The sequence below is a fragment of the Abramis brama genome (genome assembly GCF_963993115.1).
Source record: "Abramis brama genome assembly, chromosome: 19".
NCBI classification, from domain to species: Eukaryota; Metazoa; Chordata; class Actinopteri; order Cypriniformes; family Leuciscidae; genus Abramis; species Abramis brama.
Window position 1 is genome coordinate 13,101,023 of NC_139981.1, and position 17,671 is coordinate 13,118,693.

At 36.0% G+C, this 17,671-nt stretch overlaps 3 protein-coding genes across 5 annotated transcripts in view; 1 reads left to right on the forward strand and 2 right to left on the reverse strand.

The window, feature by feature from the left end:
* phactr2 (phosphatase and actin regulator 2) overlaps positions 1–2,487 on the reverse strand; it is a 39,863-nt gene extending 37,376 nt beyond the window's left edge. For 2 of the 3 annotated variants that reach the window (XM_084092555.1, XM_084092554.1), the window contains exon 1: positions 1,980–2,253. In XM_084092555.1, coding sequence (XP_083948681.1) covers positions 1,980–2,112 — 133 coding nt within the window. In that variant the 5' untranslated portion in view covers positions 2,113–2,253. Of the gene's footprint in view, positions 1–1,979 lie in introns of all 3 variants that reach the window. The other variant, XM_084092558.1, reaches the window with a different exon arrangement.
* A 722-nt stretch (positions 2,488–3,209) lies between these two features.
* Positions 3,210–7,181, forward strand: agt (angiotensinogen). Its single transcript, XM_084092562.1, has 5 exons — positions 3,210–3,367; positions 4,431–5,216; positions 6,042–6,312; positions 6,421–6,571; positions 6,762–7,181. Exons 1-5 carry the CDS (start codon positions 3,304–3,306, stop codon positions 6,936–6,938), a joined length of 1,449 nt encoding a protein of 482 aa, XP_083948688.1. The 5' UTR covers positions 3,210–3,303; the 3' UTR covers positions 6,939–7,181.
* Positions 7,182–7,612: 431 nt separating this feature from the next.
* Positions 7,613–16,847, reverse strand: cog2 (component of oligomeric golgi complex 2). The gene is made up of 18 exons (XM_084092561.1): positions 16,648–16,847; positions 15,850–16,011; positions 15,624–15,689; positions 15,458–15,538; positions 15,279–15,379; positions 13,138–13,246; positions 12,699–12,878; positions 12,419–12,543; positions 12,197–12,323; positions 11,942–12,081; positions 10,737–10,798; positions 10,410–10,561; positions 10,150–10,332; positions 9,989–10,061; positions 9,746–9,888; positions 8,707–8,846; positions 8,411–8,591; positions 7,613–8,316 (listed from the first exon to the last, which is right to left on the reverse strand). Exons 1-18 carry the CDS (start codon positions 16,702–16,704, stop codon positions 8,209–8,211), a joined length of 2,190 nt encoding a protein of 729 aa, XP_083948687.1. The 5' UTR covers positions 16,705–16,847; the 3' UTR covers positions 7,613–8,208.
* Positions 16,848–17,671: the final 824 nt, after the last annotated feature.

Here is a 17,671-nt window from a genome sequence, read left to right on the forward strand (position 1 = left end):
GGGTTTAAAAGAAGACATGTATTTTTCATAAAGCACTTACATTAATTATTCAGTAAAGTCCTCTTTATAATTTGAGTTTAATCAATATGTTTTCTAAATTGTCCATTACCGTTGGGACTACTTCTCAAGGTGGATGAAGCTCTGGTTATGTGTTACTGAAGTGGATGGAGTTTGCTGATGTAAACAGTGATTTACAGACTCTACAGTATGTCACATCTATTTATAGTATCATTGCGTTTTTTTTGTTGTTTTTTTTTTGATAAAGTTACTTACTGTGGCTACATCAGCATGATGAAGCTTGAAAGATATTACGACAGACAGGAGTTTATAGTCCCAAGTCAACATAAGTTTTATAGCTTTAATTTTAAAAGAATTATAATTTTAAATCACAATTTAAATCACTTTTTTTTATCAAAATAATTTTCTGTACTTGAAATGCCACTGTCAATTGAGTTTAAACTGTACTGAACAGTTAGACTTTAAGGCCAATGTCTAAAACAAAACAATGAAATCTTTAACTGTTCACAGACACGTGATGCACTTTAAATGAATTCATTTGACATATAAACAGACCTCTGAGACAATTTTTAATTTTTAACTGTTTTTCTGTGAATATGCGACCCACATACAGAGTTCAATAATAAACGACTCAATTTATATCTAGAACATTGATAGAACAACAACAACAAAAAAAGCTTGAAGAGTGGTTAACTGAAAGGTGAGCTGTCAGGAAGTGGTTTTAAACTGTCATTTCCATAGATATCTCACTCAGCTCAAAATTAACAAAGATGTGTCTCAAGTCATACAAAGGAATGATTTTATATATATACACAGTATGAACAGCATCATTAACAAGACAATTAGCTTGAAAAAAACATCTTTCTATTTGCCCTGGACATCTGAACTATGAATAGTTTGTATATGAAACAGAACCTAACAGTACTAACAGTGTAAAATATTATAGTATTGTTAAACTTAACAATACTATAATATTTTACACTGTTAGTACTTTTGACACCTCTCATCAGAGATTGTGGTTGAAAAAATGTGTCAGACAACTGGGCTGCTGAGTTTAACTTAAAGATTACAGAACAATGTGGGTGATAACATTTAAACCAGACTCGTGTTTACTAATTACAGTCGGTTTAGAAATTATATGTCTGCGTGGTAGGACGAGAAACCACACAACAAAACATTTAACACAGGCCTACACAAAACTTTACAAGAATTACAGTTTAGCAACCACGAAGGACTTTCGTGATTCGCGATTAAGCAAAACAAACAAAAGAAACATAAATGGTAGCCTATTAAGATTGCAATTCATGCTGTTTATAGGTTAATGTAAGCCCTTGTTATTCGACTGAATCATTACTATGAATTCAAGAGATATCATACTTAAAGATATTTCTAGCAGTTACACTGCTGAATTTAGTTTTATTTTATTCCAGATATTTAGACCACAAATGGCAGCATGTGTTTAGGAAACTAAGATATATTGTGTTTCGTCATTTTATCTTTTACAAGAGGTAAACCATCAGCCCGCATGCATGATGTGTCAATATGTTTGGGTTTAAGTGCATGGTCTTGAATTGAAACCAATGCTCGGACAATATACTGCATAAAGGCCCACCGGATGTAATCTTTCCATGCAGTCTTAAATTACACATTTATATCAACATATTCTCATTAGATTCATTAGATTCAGACAATGGAACACCTAATACACATAATAAACTTTTGAAAAATTTGAAAAATAAAGAAACAAATAAAAATCAATATAACAAAGTAAATAACAAAGCAATAATATGATGGCATAGCAATAATATAAAATATTCCTTTTAAAAACAGGCCAATCAATTAAGTTAACCAAACATCACTGAGAAGGGCATTACTGCACCAGCACTATATGATACAATAAGACATTGATTATAATAATCAATTAAACATAATAATAATAATAATAATAAAGATCATCCTACCTGAGCATGCTGAGCGGAGTCTGGTCAATATTCTGGATTTAAAAGCAGAAGTGTCACTTAAAGAACGAACTCGAAATACAGGAAACACCTGAGGAAATGTCTTTAGGTATGAAAAACTGTCTTCCTCCGCCATTATACAGTTTTATTTGTATTTTTATTTCTAGAATTTTTTAATTCGTTTCAGTATCCTGTAATCTCGTTGTCAAGGTAACACTGCTAAATCTGATTCTGAATTCTGTTTGAAGAGTTTTACCCGTCTGTCAGTCGGTTGTAATGTAATTTTCTTTGTTCACCTGTTTAAAGGGAACTTAACTTTTTTAAAACACGAAGTCGACTACTTCTCTCTGAGTCTCATGAAATATTCATCAGCATATAATCCTCTGCGTTACTTCAGCAAATGAGACAGAAACAGAAACACCTCCATCAAATAGATAATCATCTACACAGACTTTTATCCGGAGGAAGACAGGTCACGCAGCGCCAAACAGCTGCAGTTCCGAATCAATCCTCTGGGAGGCGTTATGGACTTAATACGGATATGTTTTCAAAAACATGTAGCCTATTAAGGTGTTTAAAAGGATAGTTCACCCAAAAATGAAAATTCTGTCATAATTTACTCACCCAGTTGTCGTTCCAAACCTATAATGAGTTTCTTTATTCTGTTGAACACACACACACACACACACACACACACACACACACACACACAAATACTGGGATCCATCAACTGCCTGGTTATCAACATTCTTTAAAATATCTTCTTTTGTGTTCAATAGAAGAAAGAAACTCATACAGTGATGGGACAACACGAGGGTGAGAAAATTATGACAAAATTTTCATTTTTGGGTTAACTAACCCTTTAAATAGGCCTAATACAAACACATAAGGGGATCATCTTCAAATTAGACATTCAAATAAAATGACATAATAGTAGCTATTTTTTGTTGCACAAATGTTTTAAACATTTGTAAAAACACAAGTATTAATCTGCATTTATGTATATAGGCCAAAATCATACTATTAAAAAATGACCTTTTCTTCTGTTGTGACATAGCAAGTTCTTTAGGCACTTGCATATAAGAGGTTCAAAGAATATGACTCACCCTGTTTCCTGTTTTTCATCTTATGAACATCACCTCCATATCATAGTGTTCTCTCCACCGACCATTCTGACATCATGTTTTAGGTAAATATGGCAGTGTGTGGTCATATCTGACTGAGCTGTTTATCAACACACAGACACCGGTTTGAAGCTGAACATTGGGGAAATCTGAGTGTCCCAATACTGTGTTAATGTGTAACTAGGGACTGGTCATCATGCATTATGTTATTTAAATACTGGTTAGACCCTCAGTCCACCAGCTCTAGAATCAGCAAAGCATCTGAAGGTAAACTGTCTTTTATCCCTTTCACACTTTATGACTGATTATCTATGTCTTTGTAGAGTTGTCATTAAATGATCCTGATATCATTTATATGTATTATGCTTAACAGTGATAACTGATCCCAACATATTACTGCATCTCATTTTTGCACTGGGATTTTGGACTGTAAAATTCAGCATTCATTTTCATGCTTTATTTAAAAATATTTAATTTTGATGAAATGAATACATATAAGTACAATGTAAAAGTAAATAAACTATTTTATTTATTTAATTGTAATTATAACTGTTTTCTATTTGACTATATTTTAAAATACTTTCATCCTGTGATGGCGAAGCTGAATTTTCAACATTATTCCTCCAGTCTTCAGTGTCACATGATCCTTCAGAAATCATTCTAATATGCTGATTTGCTGCTCAAGAAATATTCCATATTATTATCAATGTTGAAAATACTTGTGCTGCTTAATATTTTTTGTGTAAACCATAATGCATTTTATTTTTTCAGGATTCTTTGATGAATAGAAAGTTCAAAATAACAGCATTTGTTTAAAATAGAAACCTTTTGTGTTGGCTATTATAGGCATTAGGCTATTTTGATATTTTGAGTCACCTGATCAATTTAATCAATCCTTGCTGAATAAAAGTTTTATTTTCTTAAAAAATATTTTAATAATCTTATATAAAATCTTATATATTTATATACTTGTACATTTTATCTTTATACTGTATCTACATATTATCTAAAAAAGTTTTGCCCTGAGATGAAGCTGGACTGAAATGTACTCATTTCATTCTTTGCTCCTTTATCTGAGTCATGTGTTTTCCGTAGGGTTATTGCCCTCAAATGCAGCTCAGTACAGCTGCTGTAAGACAGAAACTGGTCAATTAATTCTGTGAAAATGGGGGTGGAAGAGCAAAGATCGATCAGCCATAGCAGAAAGCCCACTGTTGGTTCTGAAATGCAAAAAACCTGTTGATATGTCTACTATGATTTAATGTAATGTGCAGTATGTTTTGTTAGTCCAAGTCCATGTCATAATCAAATCAGTTTTTTAATCCCGTAGGTCGACATCGAGGATTTCCCAGCAAGATGTTCCTCACTATTTTAATAGTCTCCTGCTTTTCAATGGGAACGGCCAATCGAGTGTATGTCCACCCCTTCAACCTCTTTAGCTCTGAAAACATCAGCTGTGAGGTTATCCAGAGTGAGCAACACAAGCCCTTGGAGACCGTCCATCCACTGACTCCTCTTCAAGACAGCACTGAGCCAGACCCACGACCTGGCAGCACCACAGAAAACCTGAAAAACCTCACTCAACGAACGGCTGTGTTAGCAGAATTGCAGAATTATCTCGGGTTACGCATGTACCAGGCACTTAGTCGTACACAGAAGCACGCAAACACGCTGCTTTCACCCCTGAACGCCTATGGTGCTTTGGTGACCCTCTACCTGGGAGCATCCAAAAAGACTGCCATTTCTTACCAACAGCTGTTAGGACTCAACCTGGAGTCTGAAAAGGCAGACTGTGCGTACTTCATTGATGGACACACAGTGTTGCGTACACTCCAGACCATCAGCGCGCATGTAGACGAATCCCGAAATGAGCTCAGGACCCTCGTTTGGACTTTCATTACCAGTGATGCTGATCTTTCCAAAGACTTTTTACAAGGGACGCAAGACTTCTCAGATGACTCTTTTGTCCGAGCAGTGGACTTCTCACAGACCAAGGACGCTGAGGAGCAGGTGAACAGCTTCATTCAGAAAACATCAGACAGCAAGGTTAAGAACCTGTTTAAGGGTGTAACTGCAAAAACTGACCTGCTGTTTGCTAGTTCGGTGCATTTCAAAGGTGAGTGGCTGATGTTATTCATTCAGAAATAGCCAGTCAACCAAACCCAATATATACAATTAGCCTCATTCAATTACATCTCATGGATATTCTAAATATATAAACTTCATTAAGAATCTTAAAAGACTTTTAGAGAATTTGGATCTTTGGTACTGAAGCCCGAAAGGGCAAGGTGGATTTTGAGTCACATCTTTCTCGCATTATTTATTTTTTTCTTGGCTGTGTAACAACAAAACTGTAGGGCAAAAAAAAAAAAAAAAAGTCTCAATGATTTTTCAAATTTTCTTCCTTTTTGCCTATATTTTCTAAGGTGAAAACAGTGCTGAAATGCCCCAAATGGCAAACATTTACATTGATTGCATATATATATATATATATAAACTAAAACAATAAAAAAAAAATCCCATTTCTACTGTTGAAAGTAACAGAAAGAAAGTAGGAAACGGAATATAAATAAAATAAAATAAAATAAGCAAATTATTGCCCATATTTGTGTTACAGGTAACAGAGAAAAAAAATATTGTAGAACAAAATATTATAACTGGACTTATTTGTTATTGCATGCAACAGAATTTTTTTTTAAGAAATAGACTCACTGTTGAAAGTAACAGAAAGGAATAAAGTAGGATACAGAATATAAATGAAATAAAATACAATTAACAAATTATTGCCCGTATTTGTTGTTACATGCAACAGAAAAAAATAATATAAGAAATAGACTCATTGAAGCATTTAAAAAAATAAATTAATAAATTAATAAAAATGTCCTGCTGTAGGTTGGGTTTTCACAGGTATAGCGTTTTGAAATCTGTAACCTTTTTCCAGGTAACTGGAAAACTGCGTTCCAACCTGAAGCAACCACCGATCAGGAATTCTGGACTCATGAGAATTCCAGTGTCAAAGTGCCCTTTATGATGCATACTGGAGACTACATGTTCCTCAATGATACTGTCAGGAAGTGTTCAGTAGTCAAACTTGGTCTCAGTAAGAGAACCTATATGCTGCTAGCGCTGCCTCATGAGGGAGCCAGCCTGCAGCTCATCGAGAAGCAGCTCTTAACAGTCATACCTCAATGGCATCGACATCTAAAAGAAAAGTGAGTGATTGTTTGGTCTGAGAAAAAGTGCACACTGATGAAGGTAAATAAAATGACTTTAAAGACAAAGACAGATTTACCTATTTGTGCCATCATATCTCTTGGCAGATATCTGGAACTAACTTTGCCCAAATTCTCATTGACTGCTGTGACTGACCTGAGATCAGTACTATCTGAAATGGCAGTGGAGAAATACCTCATGGGCTCTGATGCCAACTTCAGAAGACTGAGCAGCAAGGAGAACTTCACTGTTGATAAGGTACAGTTCTGTTTAGAACAAGAGTCTGCACCAGCTGAATAGGATGTGACCTTAACAAGATTTGACCAGCTGTTAAACTTACAAATAACTTCTGCCTTTTTAACCAGCATTGTCAGCATGTTTCCTTTAATTACTGAAAACCAAATTGCAACAGTAATCTGTAGGCTATGTGCCTCCTTCAATCTCACAGGTTCTCAACAAAGTTGTGTTTGAGATGGCAGAGGGAGGATCGGAGGTTCAGAACAGAACTGAAGATGGAAGGGATCCCCACAAAGTCATGGTCAACCAGCCATTCTTCTTTGCTATTGTAGAGGGAAACTCTAATGCCATTCTCATGCTCGGCAAAATTATCAATCCAACAACCTAAAAACAATTTCAGTTTTGGTGACTTTACATTATATGACAATGTAAAAAGTGTTTTAATGCTTCCACTCAACTAGTAACTGTATTTTAAAATAATAGATAGCATCAAGTCAAGGTCAACCAGAAATATATTTTCTTAGAAAATCTGAATTAAACTAGTCTTTTTTGGGATGTTCAAGACGTTTTATATTTTAGTGTCTGCTAATTCAAAATGTTTAATAAAGAGTTTTTTGCTATGCATAACATAGTTACTTGTATTAATTGAAAGTGTTTTAATGATGTATTCATAATATGAAATATGTACAAACTCCACTTATGCAATGTTAAAACAAAATTAAATTTAAATCTTTATAGGAAAAAAAACATTTGGAGAAATTAATTTTTAACCAAAAGTGCAAAATGATTCAAGAATCCTGACAATAAAAGCAACTGCACATTATGAAATATGTAATATCAGTGACCCACATATACTGTGCTTTAGCAAGTAAGTAGTGGATCAGTTAAGCACAAGAGCAATAAACATATGCTATTAAAAAAACCCATAAAATCTTAGTTACTGTATCTAAAACACGCACTAGATATAGAGTGTCAACACACACTTCTAGTCACTGACCTTTCCTAAATGTTTGACAAGGCCATTTGAGTAACAAATTAACTCTGGACACACAAGCACTCATATATAGCTCATACTATCCTCATTTGTTTTATTGTTAAAGCCTTTCTTAGTAGAGACCATTCTTACCCAGTGAAACACAAACTCCAACACCCACTTGATTATTTTTTTTTTTAAATAAGGAAAATAGTATTAAACCTCTTCAACGTTTGCACTGTTGATGCTATTTGGCAGGGTTCACCAGAGCTAATGTCTGAGGAATACAATTTCTGACAGATACAACTCAAGCCAAACACCTGCGTCATGAGCAATTCTTTGTTGTAACCACATATGACAAGACACAAGAGCCTATAGCACATTATGAGTGCTGATTGGTTCATACAACAAACTCTATTCATTTTGAACCATAACTGACATGACTTTCCTGGCCATGTTATCCAATATAGTTCAACAATAAATAACTTTTCAGAGAGTGAATCATCTTTTAGTGTGCTCCTTCTCCTGACAGGTTGAGATAGCTGCTATTAGAACAGTTGAGGGATTGCAGGACTCCATAAAACCATTCCTGGAGCAGATACTGAGCCATGTGTTCTGAAGGCATTCGTATCAGGAACCATTTTGGACCCTACTTTTGATCTGGCCCCTCCAGAGCCATTGTGGTTTAGGCCCCCGTCTGTTCCGTTGAGGCGAGATCTCTTGCCTCCTGTACCAGTTCCAGCAGAGACGAGAACATGGTGATGTCACTTGGCTGAAGACCCATCTTCTGAATCTTGGGGGAGAAGTACAAGTATAAAAACTTTATAAACCTTTTATATCAACCTCTTGATATAATAGGAAATCGAATCATTCATCAAGAACTATACCTGTTCTCCGAGATACTCCACATCCAGTGCCAGCTGCAGGCGGATCTTGCTGTCATCTGACGGTCCTGCATTGATGCCTACGGTGCTGGTGGTGGCTGTTTTCCGAGCCTGTTTCAACCTCTTTAGACTTTCCTCCATCTTCCTCACTGAACTCAGCACGTCCGATATAGTTTCGAAATATCTATTAAATACAGAGGTCCCTTTAAGCAAAAAGATCTTCTATATAGATTTTGCCAAAACTAATAAACTTGTTAGCCTAGACATTCATGATTAATAAAAGTATGGCTCTGCTGTACCTATGAGTGCAGTCTGAGAGTGTGACCCGGAGCCACTCCTGGATGATGGAGTTTTTCACCACATTTTTGGAGTCGGTGACCAGCTGATGGAGTGGCCGAAGGGCGTTGTCCATATAGGCTGAGGCTCTGGTGGGAACTTCCTATTAATGAGAGAGAAACAAAAGTTCAGGCCAGAGAACTGAACACATTCCTGTTTGCATGTAGAGGAAAATGTAAAATAGCAAAGCTTGCACTTTTTAAAGGATCACCCAAAAATGAAAAATGATGTCATCATTATCTCACCCTTATGTTGCTCCAAACCTGTATGAGTTTCTTTCTTCTATTGAACTAAAAAAGAAGATTGAAGAATGTTGGTAACCAGACAGTTGACGGTATCCACTGACTTCCATAGTAGAAAAAAAATACTATGGTTGTCAATGACTACCATAATCTGGTTACCAACATTCTTCAAACACATTCTTTTGTGTTCAACAGAAGAAAGAAACTCATACAGGTTTGGAACAAAATAAGGGTGAGTAAATGATGAGAACATTTTTATTTTTGGGGGAACTGTCTGAACCGGAGTAGCTACAGACTTTTTCTTCTATATTGTGATGTACATTCAATCGAAAAATAATTGAAAAATGTAGGGCAGGTCTTGGTTCTATCCATCTGTTGTTGATTGGATGGAGGCGGATCTGAATGCAAGCTTGCTGTCAATTCTAAGAAAAGGGCAGGGATGAAGCGAACTAAATGAATGTAGTCTGGCATACATCAATAGGAGATGCATTTAGAAAATAAAAAGTGTGAATTTCCATTTCATGTCGATGTACACAGTTTATTTGGGTGATGGCTAAAAAAATTCTGTTTATAATCAATAGAGTCAGCAAATAGAGAAATATATTTAACTAAGTAAATATTTTATAGGAAAAAGTCAACCAAATAATTTATATATATATATCAAATAGATCCAAATGTGCTTTTTTCTTCCAAGCCCGTCTCAGATCTTGACTCATGGATTCATTCTTCATGACATTTAAATATTACATGAGCACTCAACCTTGTTGGTCCTTCGATAAAGTCTTGGTACTTCTGAAGCGCTTTTCAGGAAACGAACGCTCCTTTCTGTTAGATGCTGAGTCATTCTGCTGTTCAGTGTGGGGACGCAGCTGTACAGGGACGCCCTGGAATCCTGCAAGGCTTCTAGAGTCCCAAGCAGAAAAAAAAACTCATTACATATGAAGATTAGAGATGGCACTAGTCTCAAAAAATCAGAAATGGCTTTAAACTCCAAAGAACAAACCTGAAATTACGGTAAAGTTTTTGAATCCAATACTATCCAATTTTGCCCTGATCATCTCAGAGATATCTGGAATCTGGGAACAGAGTGAAAACCTTCCTCACTCGATGCAAATAAGATCAAAATAAGACTTTAGTTCCGTGTGAAATGAAAATATGAATTACCTGCCCTTGTAACTTATCAACATCAGCTGCGATGAAGACGAGCTGCTTGGTAGACAAAACTGTGGGGCCACTGGTATCGCTGTCTGCGTCCTGTGAAGTGCGGCTGGATGTGGAGGAGGCGGAGCTTGGGAGCGGTCTTACCAAATCTTTGCTAGTCTCTGGAGGTGACGTTTTTGTTAGAACCTGCGAGACAATAAAAAGAAATGACGTGAATAATAACCCTACTATGATTCATATTCCTTCTGCCTGGAATGCTTTACCTCTGTAATAAAGGTGCCGTATCTGGAGATCAGCTGCAACGTTAGCTTCCAAAACCGATGAGCAAGCGGTGGCAGATACACCTGGTCAGCCCAGCACCTGCACACACAGCTCCACAACACCTCGGTAACCTGCAGGTGGTAGCTGCCGCCCGCTGACGTTCACAAACACAAAGAGCAGACTGTGAGCTGTGGTGATCTCTTACTCACTCTATTGTTATAATCACAGCTTTATTTATCGTAAAAAGCAGGTTAACAGATATACAGAAATACCACACATCCCTGTCAACATGGTCACATTCTTACATTAACCCAAACACATTGACTGACCTGGAGATGCCTCTAGTCCATCGGCAATGGCATTTTCTAGACTTCCTGCAATCTCCTTGAACCTAAAAAAACCATCCAGAACAGAAAGTCAAGAGACAGCTGTATATAATTATTTCAAAGTAACCTCTGCTACATAGCAGTTATACATTTTTTCCTCATTTTTATGAGTCAAAAGCAATGACTTCAAACTTAGAGAGATTTAGAGAATTCAAAATATACAGCATATACAAGGATTTTGGACCTTTGACAAATACTAATTCTGTATTAAGCAGGACATTAAAGAACTGATTTGTAATCTAAAAGGTCAGGCTGGTAATGAAGAATCCAGGTCCATATTTGGCTGAGTGTGACGTCCATGTGGGCTGATGCACAGGAAGCACAGGGGAATGAAACAGAGCGACAAAATGACAAATGCGTTTTACTTATCAGACTTTTCCCAATATTTCTGGCCATTAAAGTCAGAGAACATTTACACTTGGTCTTTTAGTTGTAACAAATAACTAATATAATATAATAATAATTGTTCAGTTAAAATAAAAGATAAAAAAATCAAATACCTCAACACCACTTACAAAGAAGAGCTTTTATCCTGAATATTTTAGTTAAGTTTTCAGTATTTGTCTTCCTAAAGTATTCGATAACACCGTAAATAGCAAACATTGTTTCAAATCCAAAATGTTAAACCATAAAACAAAAACAACTCACAAGCTTCTGAAGTTCACTACAAGACCTTAATTCCAAGAAAAGCAAACACAATATACAGGCTTAACTGGCTTAAACAAACTAAGATATCAGTGGACTTTATCATCAGTGAATGGTGCTGCTCAAACATCACAGAGCAAATACTGTCCAGCCTAAAACACAGATCGATTCATATCCAGGGTGATTATCTCTCTTTAAATATATTGCACAAAGAACAGAATCCAAGTAGCACAGGAGATTCCAAAAAATCATGAGTGACTCATAACTTTTCCCAAAAAATTGTGACACTTCCAACAGACACACAGTTTATACAAAGCAGGATACCAACAAACATTTAAAGGAATCTCCTTCTCTGCACTTTTTGGGGGGTTGACTGTTTATTGTCAGTAAATGATATCACAGTGCAGGAAACAACTGGGTCAGAGAATATCCAGGTTGTATTGACCCAGAACACCAGCTCATGAACAGATAAAGCAGTGAAATGGCACAGTCGTCATTCTCACCGTAGCTGGAAGTACACTGGCAGGTTCCATTTGTTGTGGAAGCTCTGGTAGCACGGATGTGCTCGCAGCCTCTTCACGCTCGCCTGGGAACCACACTGCCTCTCAAACTTGCGCACAAAATCCATGCTGACAGTGTATTTCTGCACAGACAAACAGACGCAAGGAGAGCCACTCAATGAGATGTATGCCATTTTAAGAAGTGGTTTCAGTCTAAATAAAAAAAGCAATTCTGGTGCAAGTTTGTTCTTTGTTTACCTCATAAAATGCATCTGGGTTTCCTGGATTGAAAAGGGAAGGGATTCTTTCCTCAACACCTCTAATGATCTCAGGCCAAACGGAGTTCACCAGGAAGTCGTATCCTGGAACAATGTCGGCTTTATCACTGGGCATACAAAAGGGTAAACACATTAAAAATACTATATGCTGTGTATATGACGACAATGGCACACTGCAGTTCACAGTGAATGTCAGTCATACCTAGAGATTGCCCCACCAGTCACCTCTCTCAGCAGTCTACAATGATGAGGCACAAACTCCAACAGCTTTGTGTACATCATCTTAAGACCATTAGGGTTGGACTTGACAAACTGTTCAACTATAACCTGTGGAGTTGGGAAATATATATACAGATGGAGAAGACAGCGAGATAAATAACATATCCAATTATTTTGTATTAGCAAAGCTCATAAAATTGTGATCTTAATAATGACAGTTATGCAAATTACAAAATGTACAAATTGCAAATTGCAAAATGTACCTCATCCATGTATGGTTTGACCAAGACCTGTCCGACCAGTGCCTCCGCATCCCTGGTCTTATCGATGGTGGCGTATGTCCTGAGGCAATGCCGTACGATATCTACATTTAACGTCTGCAGGCCTTGGATCAGTAAGCCTTCCAGGGACTGTTGAAGCATAGCTGTGATACCTGCTATTCTCTGGAACACAGAAAAAAAAAAACACAAAATAAGCAAGCAGACATCTCACTTTAAGTCTAAGAAGCATAAACCATCCAACTACCGCCTTTATTTAACCTTGATTTTTAGGTAATATTATTAATATTATTCATATTTTAGGCTATAAAGTGTCAAATTTTAATTTAAAGGTAACATTTTTTTCGATGTTAAAAATACTTTTTCCTACCCCGGCTTAATGTGACAAGAAACACAAAGGGTTATTTTAAGACTGGAAGCTCACCAGGCGGACTTTATCAAGCAATGGCATTCCTTTGCTCTGGACCGCATGAAACTGTAACTGGTTGAACTCTGTGGCAATCCGCTCTAGGATCTGACCTGCCAGAAGAGGACTTAAAAACAAAGAGCATGCGGTTCATATACAATGGTAATTGTAATATCGAATGCAAAATTATAACAAAATCCTTTCCTTTAAGGGTTAGTTCACCCAAAAATGAAAATTATCCCATAATTTACTCACCTTCAAGCCATCCTAGGTGTATATTATTACTTTCTTCTTTCAGCCAAACAAAATCGGAGTTATATTTAAAAATATCCTGGCTCTTCCCAGCTTTATAATGGGAGTGAATGGTGCCATTTTTTTAAGCCCAAAAAAGCACATCCATCCATCCATCATAAAAGTAATCCATATGGTTTCAGGGTGTTAAATAAAGGCCTTCTGAAGTGAAGCGATGCGTTTTTGTAAGAAAAATATCCATATTTATAATTTTATAAACTAAAATCATATGCCTACATCATATGCCAGAACTTGACTCTCTTGTGAACGCGCGGACAGCCGTTACCGGATGCCAGAGATTTTAGTCTATAAAGTTATAAATATGGATATTTTTCTTACAAAAAAAGCATTGCTTCACTTCAGAAGTCCTTTATGAACACCCTGAATCCTTTTATGATAAATGGATGGGCTTCAAAAGTAAATTATGGGACAATTTTCATTTTTGGGTGAACTAACCCTTTAAGCAATGAGTCATTTATCAAAAGAAGTTGTTTAGTTGTAAAACTACTGTATAGCTTGAGGCCGTATGATTAAAAAAAAAAAAATGAATAGGCTACTTTTATTCAGTAACAACAACACATTAAATTGACCAAAAGTGACAGCAAAGACTTTTACATAGTAACAAATATTTCCATTTTAAATAAACACTGTTATTTTGAACTTTCAATTCATCAAAGAATCCTGAAAAGAAATCGTATCATGGTTTCATCAAAAATATTAAGCTATTTACAAGATTGATAAAAATAATAATAATAAGAAGAAGAAGAATAAGTGTTTCTTGAGCACCAAATCAGCATATTAGATTGCTTTCTGAAGGATCATGTGACACTGAAGACTGGAGTAATGGCTACTGAAAATTCAGCTTTGCCATCACAGGAATAAATCAAATTATATAATATAATAAAATTGGTCAATTGTAATAATATTTCAGAGTATTACTCTTTCTTTTTACTTTAGCCTTGATGAGCATTAAAGGGTTAGTTCACTGAAAATACTGAAAATTCTGTCAGTAATTACTCACCCTCATGTTGTTCCAACCCTGTAAGAACTTCGTTCATCTTCGGAACACAAATGAAGATATTTTTGATTAAATCTGAGAGCTGGATCACTTCTCCATAGGCTTCTAAGACATTATAACTTGCTGGCCCAGAAAATGCATTAAAGACATCGTTAATATAGTCCAAGTGACTACAGTGGTTCAATCTTAAGTTTATAAAGCGACGAGAATACTTTTTGTGCGCAAACCCCCCCCAAAATAACGACTTTATCCAACTATTCATTTCCTTCTCTCTGGGCCTCGAGTTAGTTCACATAGTATAACTGCGCAGCGCTTCTGTGTTGTACGTCACACGTAGGCTCACTATTGGCCGACGCTGGTTATGTGTGTGATGCTTGTGACGTGCAACACAGAAGCGCTGCGCAGTTACACTACGTGAAAAAACTCGAGGCCCAGAGAGAAGGAAATGAATAGTGGAATAAAGTCATTATTACCGGTATTTTTTTTGCGCACAAAAAGTATTCTCCTCGCTTTATAAACTTAAGATTGAGCCACTGTAGTCACTTGGACTATATTAACGATGTCTTTAATACATTTTCTGGGCCAGCAAGTTATAATGCCTTAGAAGCCTATGGAGGAGTGATCCAGCTCTCAGATTTAATCAAAAATATCTTAATTTGTGTTTTCCGAAGATGAACGAAGGTCTTACGGGGTTGGAACAACATGAGGGTGAGTAATTACTGACAGAATTTAATTTTTGGGTGAACTAACCCTTTAAGAGACTTTTCCAATACATTAAAATAACGTACACCAACCTTTTGAACAGTAGTATATTTGTCTCGTTTTTTCTTCTTCTAAATACTTAACACACCTGCTGGTCTCGAGTGACGTTGTATCTTTGGTGTTTTGATGAAGAATTTTCTCAATCTTCTCCACTGATCTCACAACTTGGATGAGTCTTAACACACAGAGCTACAGAAGACACAATGTTGGACAATGTGTGCATAGTGGTGACAGGGTACTTTGCAATAAAATGCACAAGTGACTTACCTTCTTTTTTTGAATGTCATCTTGCTTGGATAACTGGTTGTCTATAGCTTCAATAACTTCATTCACAGAGGATCTCAAACTCTGTGCATGAGAGGAAGATACTTAGATGATGACTTAATGGAATATGACAAATTTAAAAGTATTCACTGAAGTGTTAAGCACTTACCAGCACCTCCTCACGTAACTGGCCTAGAGGGACAGAGAGCTGATTGAGGGCTTTATCCATTCCAACCTAAAACACCGATACATACTTTTCTGTCACTCAGCGAAACAATAAGCCAATAAAGTATGTGGCAAAAATCAAGACGTACTAGTATTAGAATAAGACAAAGCACACAATGCTGTTTTCTGCTGAAAACATTGTATAATGTCCATAAAGCACAAAGACTCACAAGATTGGTGGACAGATTAACAAAATCTGCATAGTCTTTATTGATAAGCTCAACCATGGCTGTTTTGAGGAGTCTGTAATATTGCTCCAGATCTTCACGCATCTCCTCCAGCTGGACACGCTTTCTGCAATCAGCCACAAATTTGTCCACGTCGAAATCATCCTGCATGGAAATGTACAAATATTTGACATCAAAATGCCATCAAAAATTTTGTCAAATGATTTCAAACACATTAAGAAACTGAAGAACAGTTAAGAAATCCTTGTATAGAGAACATCACAATTGTTATAGTATCAAGTTGATATTTCATAATCATATGAGAACTGATTATAAACATACATTTTAACTTGGTAACATGCTTCACCTGTCCTCCATGTAAAATATTATATTACATATGTTTGAGGGTCTTAAAGTGCCCAGAAGTTAAGGTTTTCTTAACGGTGCACAGTGACACACTGTAAAAGTTCACTCACTTTTACATTTACAGTCAGTCACATTTCTGAAAAGAGCATGCAGGATTTGTGAGGGTTAAAGGTTTAATAATTCATGTCCAATATGTTAAGTCAAATTAAGGTAAAAAGAAAGTAAGACATTCATTTCTAAATGTTTCTTATCGTCTAGGTCTCTGTGGCCCCAAAAATAACGTCAGTAAAGTCTGAACAGCGTTAGCTTGATCAAGCAGTAGTTCAGAATAATAATACAACACACACACTACACAAACAACTAAGTTAGTTAATCAAGTTAGTTACTGTACAGCTGAATACACGGCTCTATTTAGTTGATACATACAGCACATACCTTCATAAATTCGTCTTTGTCGAAACACAAAGAATCGGGTCCCTTTGGTAAGTTCATCGTTCTTTTAGGACGGGCCACAAACAAAATAATCTGCAAATGTATTTTTGTTTAACCGTGAAGACTATTTCCTACATTTCAATTTAAATGACAGAGTAATAGATTCAACTTCCGCAAACATGGCACACGCTAACGAGTAGGTGGAAAATACAAAACCCTACAATCTCTGAAAGGAAGATTGTCTGTGAATAGCGCCCCAATTGACTATTAGCGGTACTGCAGCATAACTACAATGCACAAACTCATGATGATAACTCATTTAATGCCAAATTATTTCCAGCTAAGTGAACACGCGTATTTTACACCATGCATAGAACCTTGAATATTATTTTATTCCTGTTATGTAACCGGTGTTATAATAAAAAATAAAAACCAGTGAGAAACTACAGAGTGAAAAAATACTTGCTCAATAAGACTAGAATGCTGCAGGCACTAAAGTAACAATTTAATATTGTTTTTACTATCAGCATTTTAACATCATGGCCCGGTTTCACAGACAGGGCTTAGATTAAGCCAGGATTAAGCCTTAGTTCAATTAGGGCATTTAAATGGCTTTTATAAAAGTGCCTTAGGAAAAAAAACAAGAAAAAAAAAAACACACACACATTAGGCTACCGGTGTGCATCTTGAGACAATTAAAAAAAAAAAAGATATGTCAAATAATTGCTTTCAGTTAAAACAGCTCAAACATGCATTTAGTCTGGTCTGTGAAACCGGGGGTATTTCCTACACTTTGTTTTAGCTATATATAACAATAATTTGAAATCTACAATTGTGTCATTCGAATTGTTTTAAACGTGAACATGTCTAACTGGAACTTGTTTTATGCTCTTGCACATTCAAACTGAATATATATATATATATATATATATATATATATATATATATATATATATATATATATATATATATATAGCCAACAAGTTATTTAACACTGCTCTCCATCTGTGGCAGAGCAAATATAATT